The sequence below is a fragment of the Helianthus annuus genome, chromosome 13 (genome assembly GCF_002127325.2).
Source record: "Helianthus annuus cultivar XRQ/B chromosome 13, HanXRQr2.0-SUNRISE, whole genome shotgun sequence".
NCBI classification, from domain to species: domain Eukaryota; kingdom Viridiplantae; phylum Streptophyta; class Magnoliopsida; order Asterales; family Asteraceae; genus Helianthus; species Helianthus annuus.
This window is the reverse complement of record NC_035445.2, coordinates 13,192,238-13,198,540: the sequence shown is the minus strand read 5'-3', so window position 1 is coordinate 13,198,540 and position 6,303 is coordinate 13,192,238. Positions and strand designations below refer to the sequence as shown.

The window sequence follows — 6,303 nt, the reverse complement described above, 5'->3', positions numbered from 1 at the left end:
CCTACAACAATAGCTACCACACTAGTATTCAGGCGGCTCCGTTCGAAGCATTGTATGGACGGAAATGCCGTTCTCCTCTCTGTTGGGCTGAGGTGGGTGATAGCGAGATCACAGGCCCTGAGCTTGTTCTTGAAACTTCCGAAATGATTGTTCAAATCAGGAATCGTATGGCAGCAGCGCGTGATCGACAGAAAAGCTATGCAGACAAGCGTAGAAAGCCGTTGGAGTTCGAAGTTAATGATCATGTCATGTTGAAGGTCTCACCCTGGAAGGGTGTGGTGCGTTTTGGGAAGCGTGGCAAGCTTAATCCGCGTTTTGTTGGGCCATTTAAAATCCTGGATCGGATCGGTAAAGTCGCTTACAAGCTTGAGTTACCTGCTGAGTTAGGTATTGTTCACGATGTCTTTCACGTTTCGCAGTTGAAGAAGTGTCTATCTGATGAGACACTGGTTGTGCCATTTCAAGAGCTGAAGATTGACGATAAGTTGCAGTGTGTCGAAGAGCCGATAGAGATCATGGATCGGGAGGTCAAGGTGCGTAAACATAGTCGTATTCCGATTGTGAGAGTTCGTTGGAACTCAAGACGTGGACCGGAGTTCACGTGGGAGCGCGAGGATCAGATGAAGCTCAAGTATCCACATTTATTCCCAAAGAACAAGTCCCGGCCTAGTGAACCTAAGATTAATGCAACTAGTGAATTTTGGGACGAAATTCCCAATCAAGTTGGGGATGATGTGGCACCTGAGGAAAATCCACAACAATCTTGATTTGTCACTTCACCTCTCTCGTGTTACTTCTCAAATTTCGGGACGAAATTTCTTTCAAGTTGGGGATGATGTGACAACCCAAACTTCCGAGGTCTGTGTTGTTTATTTCCGTGATTCTAATTTCTTATTATTCATCTCTCTCCATTGTGAATGAATGCGTCGCGCTAGTATTATAACTCGTTCTTTTTGGGCCGCGTCTTGACACACGATTAGTTTATAATTGGGCCATGCATACGGGTTATTCTAGGTTGAGTTTCATAAGCCCAATCTCAACCAAAAGACCAATCTCAATTAATGGCCAAACAAACCAAACACTTTATTCTTTGGGCTTATGATTGGGTTTGGTAGAGCCCAAGTGGGTAATTAATTAAGGGCCGGCCATGAGTCCTAGTTGTCTACAAATTCTAGTTGTATAGATATGGGGTCACGTATCATGATATTACACATACAAAAACCCTATTGTTTTCCCTGATTTGCGACTCAAGAAACCCCCCCCCCTCGTGTAGATATCATTCTGTCAATCAAAGGTCCCGGTTAGTAAATCTTGATTTTCTTTATGTTATTGTTAATTACGAGTAGATGACGATGCGTATGTATAGTCTTGATTTTTGCATGTTATGTGACTTCATGATGATTGTTATAGGATGAGTAACGGTCCAATAATAAACTGACATAGAAATTGATATAGAAACTGATGTCGGCTATGTTAATCATAACCATGTGAATGCAAATTATGAATGATACCATTAAAGCAATAAATGCAAATTCAGTTGCATGTGAATATAGGTTATTGGCCCAATAGAAATTTTATGCTTAAATAGGTTGTCGAACACTGTTGTTGTTTAAAAAAAAAGGATCATAGGTAATATGTTAATAGGATGTGTATAGCTGTGCTACACAAACAATTAGATAAAATAATAAGGTGAGTTACTGTTGTATAACATGAAATAATGCATGCAATTCTACCTCGGTTTACCCAAAGAATTGAAAACAAATGATGAGATATGGAATTGGGTCTCGCCTGACTTCTGGGCCGCACCCCTTGGCTATTTGTGAATGAACTGCTTAATGGATCACTTATACATTGGGCCGCACTGTTTCATCTGGGCCATAAGGGGGGCCAAGTAGTTCACGAATCAAACAACTGAATTGTAATAACTCATTTGAATGTTTGTGGTACTTGTAGGTTAGTGTTACTTGTGGTACTTGTTTGTTTGTGGTTTATTATGTGAACTTATTTTGGAACTATGCATTTAACTTTATCACATGCATGCTGGCCATATTTAATAGAGTGTGTTTATAAATATTCAACAACATTTAATTTCTTGTCAGTATCACATGTTGGTCTAATCAAATGATAACTCTCTCAAGATCACATGACAAGAGTTAAAGGTCCAATAAGCTATCAGTGTCGGCCACTATCTTGGTTCAATTAATTCATATTATGTGGTGCTACTTGTGTAACGTGAATGTGGAATACGTAATTCATGAGTATACGAAACTGATTTGTCACTGGTAACAACATTAGGGTTAGGTTGACCAACTTGGAACGGGTAAAGTAACTTGTTAAATACCGAGCAAATCTAAGGTGAGTTCACTGCTCTTTTCCAAGCATGCATCCCGGGAAGGGATATTGGGTAACGTTCCCGGGGGAATGCAGGTTATTGGGATGTTGGTTATTACTCAGTTTCTATCATATAAGACCCCTTACATCTACCGACAGTTGCCGGGAAGGCAACGAGGTTATTAGTTGATAGCGCTATTAGGTTTGGCACCCTCACACCGTCTCAGGGAGGTCGGGCGTGAACTAATTTCCTTAAAGCATGACCAATGTTTTGATAGAGACATTGGGGTTGGGCAAACACATCTTGTAGCCATTTCGGTAATCGAGTTAATAACAACATCAAATCAAATTGTTGAACTGTTTTATACACGTAACTGGTAACTAACTCGGTAACAAAACTTTAAACTCACCAGCATAGTCTGACACACTTGTTTGCATGCTTGTAGGTCGTTAGCTGTTGCATTGGAACTTGCTGTCTGGAGTAGCTGGAGTCTCATGGGTCGATTGGAGGGATTTGTGTTCTGATTGGTTGATACTTTATATTAGTTTTAAACTATCTAACTTCGTTTGGTTTTGCTTCCGCTGAATACTTTGGTTTTCTTTTGAACTTGGATGGTATTTTATTATTAATTAAGAACTTTATTTTAGAAACATGTATGGGTTCTATGTAATTAGTGGCTCATTGCTGGTACGTCACACGCCTATCAGGGACACTCCCTAAGTGGTATTTTGGGGGTGTGACAGACTTGGTAGATTAATTGAGTAATCAGGGTCATTAAGTTGGACCTGAATACATGAGTGGATTTCTAAAACTGATAGATAATGAGATTTATTGTTGAAAATCAATATATTGTTATGTTATATGTTTGAGAAACAGGTTGCGGATTTCAAAATCCCCACGGCATCAAAATGACGAAGTTTGAACCAGGAATTCGAGTCCCAGCATACCGAGAGGGGGAGTCTGTGAAAGGGGGAGTCAGAATTCTGGATCAACATTCAAAAGGGAGTTTGTAGATTAAGGATAGAGCCAGGATGAGATCCTGAACCTGTGAAGAGGAAGCGTTTACAATGACAAGACAAATTGGAAAGAGAAAAACACTGAAGACTCGACGCCGAAGACTTCGTCAACATCCAAGGGGGAGTCTGTTGGTGCATCTAGTGTCTGTTAACTACGTCTTAATCGAGTCTTATGTCTAGATAGGATAAACGAACACACAACAGGGTTAAATTAGGGTTTTTACATGTTTAAGTGTGTGATTCCGCTTGAACTTGTTTCAAGCGAAATCAGGATAGTTTGTTATTCCGCTTGAACCACCAACTTGGTGATTCCGCTTGAACCTGTTTCAAGCGAAATCAGGCTTCCTATATATATGTGTGTGAGGTGTTCATTTGGAGCGGAATTAGGTGAGTGTTTCTGAGCCGAGGTGCTGCCGAATTGTAATTTGAACGTGTAAAAGCTCAGGATCTCAGTAATAGAAAGGAAATTGAAAAGGAACAAGCTGTTTGACATTGTTTGCATTGATTCCGCCTTTGTAAATGATGATGAACTACTCAACTTGACTATTTAGGGTCACGAAACCGGTCCAACAAAAGGAAAATATTTTTTAGAGAAAATTATGGATCAGTTGACACCATCTCCATATTTATTAAGGGTCAACATTCACTACTAGCTCTTAATTCCTCAATTCCAGCCTTAGACGTTATTTTGTTCCTTTTATAGTGTTATTGTAAAGCCTATAAATAAAAAGGTCTATTTCTTTGTAAACGTATTCAGAAAATATATCAATACAAAACACTTCCCTCTGATTATCAATTTTAACATTCTTGTGTTCTTATTGTTCTTCATTACCAAACTACAATTCACTGATTGCTTGAGTGATATTGATAAGTTTAATTCCACCTTTCTTAGCAATCACAAAAACAAGTTTGTTCTTGGTGTTAGAACTGACCTTTCACAAGAATCGGCCATTGAGGTATGTATGTGGCTGCTAATACAAAAAGAATCGGCTGTTATGTACAAGAAGAACTGGTTGTGATGACTAAGTAGGAAGAACAAGAAATCGGCTAGATGAAAAGAAAAAAATTTAACGGTTTTAGATCTCATTGATTATTTTCTCTCTAATACAATGAAGAAATCTATGGTTTCTTGTAGAATTAACCCCACATTGGATATTTAGCTGTTACAGGAGATGATAAACTTAAAAGGAAGTAGGGTCAATGATAACTATCAATAAGTATCCGAACAATGCTTGAATATTGTATAGCTTACAAACTACTTCATAAAGCTGAATAACAATAAATAATAATAAATGTGATAACCAAATTGATAAATGGGCTAATAATAATGGAAATTATTATTCTACTTATTTTCCAGCGTATAGGTACCATTTTCCAAGTTGTAAAAAAAGTATTATGTATTATTTCGAACTCTTAACCGATGGCATTTTCCGTCACTTTAGGAATTAATTAGTTTAAATGAAGGGAAAATGTCACAGAATAGTAACTAAGTTTTAAAAGTGTTTTAATTAGGTTATTGGTATCATTTTTGTCCCAATTACATAATTTTACATCTAAATCGAGCCATGTCCTTTTTTCTGTGTCAAGGAAAAAATGGAGTATAAGATGTTGGAATCGAATTATTTTAATATATGAAATTATATTTATTAAAAATAAGAACACTTTAATTACATTAAAAATTAAAAAAAAACATGTTAAAATTGACGTCATCACTCGACGTTGGCATCAAATAAAAGGGAAAAAAGAAACAAAAATTCATATCACTATGGTTACCTATGAAATTGATTTAAAAACACTTAATTTTAATGAAAAATGAATGTTGAGTGACCTGATTGGAACAATTTTGAAACTTAAATTACCTAATTAGAACACTTTAATGAAATCTTTGGGCCAATTTAATGCATAAGAAACATTCAACCTTTAATTTTAGTCTGAATATTATATGGAACGAAATGAATTATGATAATTTTCTAATTTAGGTGATGAGACAACCTGGCTTTATGTATTCAAGCTCATGCTATAAAAACAAGACCACGTTACATCTTTTGTTTCATAGATTTGTTGAGCTAACAAAGTAATTCCTAGAAAAAAAAATCTACTCCTCTTGCTAATGATGTCTCGTTTCATTATATTCGGTTTCTTGCTGGCAACATGCTCGATTGCTTTTGCTTTAGACCCTAGTCCTCTCCAGGACTTCTGTGTGGCTGATCCAAATAGCCCAGGTAAAGATTATATATCCCAGCACATGGTTTTATTTGCGATATTTATAGACGTCCATATTCATAAGAAGGTTTCTATATTTGTTTATGCAGTATTCGTGAATGGTGTGGTTTGCAAAGATGCAAATCTTGTGCAAGCAGATGATTTTCTCTTTAGAGGACTTCACCTAATGGGAAACACGTCGAATGATGTGGGTTCTAATGTGACTGCAGTGAATGTAGCATCGTTACCAGGACTCAACACTTTGGGTATATCCATGGCTCGTATTGACTTTGCGCCAGGGGGTATTAACCCTCCACACACGCACCCTCGAGCCAGTGAAGTCTTGACTGTCATTGAAGGCCGTCTTCTGGCCGGTTTTGTCACATCTAACCCTGAAAACCGATTCATCACCAAAGTACTTGTGAAGGGTGATGTGTTTGCGTTTCCACAAGGTCTAATTCACTTCCAGAAAAACATTGGAAAAGGATATGCTATCGCTATTGCGGGTTTGAGTAGTCAAAATCCGGGTGTCATTACTATTGCAAATGCGGTGTTTGGGTCAAACCCTAATACTGCTGGGGATGTTCTTGCAAAAGCCTTTCAAGTAGACATCAAAGTGGTTCATCAAATTCAATCAAAATTTTGAACTTTTATGTGATCACAGCATGTTAATTTCTTGAACTTGTATATTTCAATTTTGTAACTTTGTTTAATTTAGTCATGTGGTATTCAAAGAGATTAAAAAGACTATCA

At 37.4% G+C, this 6,303-nt stretch overlaps 1 protein-coding gene across 1 annotated transcript; it reads left to right on the top strand.

The window, feature by feature from the left end:
- The first annotated feature begins 5,450 nt into the window (after positions 1–5,450).
- On the top strand, positions 5,451–6,299 carry LOC110902474 (putative germin-like protein 2-1). The gene is made up of 2 exons (XM_022149096.2): positions 5,451–5,570; positions 5,661–6,299. The coding sequence occupies exons 1-2, from the start codon at positions 5,459–5,461 to the stop codon at positions 6,194–6,196; spliced, it is 648 nt and encodes a 215-aa protein (XP_022004788.1). The 5' UTR covers positions 5,451–5,458; the 3' UTR covers positions 6,197–6,299.
- Positions 6,300–6,303: the final 4 nt, after the last annotated feature.

What these genes read in the sequence shown, in the direction of transcription:
- LOC110902474 (XM_022149096.2), top strand. Translation starts at nt 5,459, where the DNA reads ATGATGTCTCGTTTCATTATATTCGGTTTCTTGCTGGCAACATGCTCG. An exon ending in GGCTGATCCAAATAGCCCAG is followed by an intron (nt 5,571 to 5,660) that starts GTAAAGATTATA and finishes TTGTTTATGCAG; the next exon opens with TATTCGTGAATGGTGTGGTT.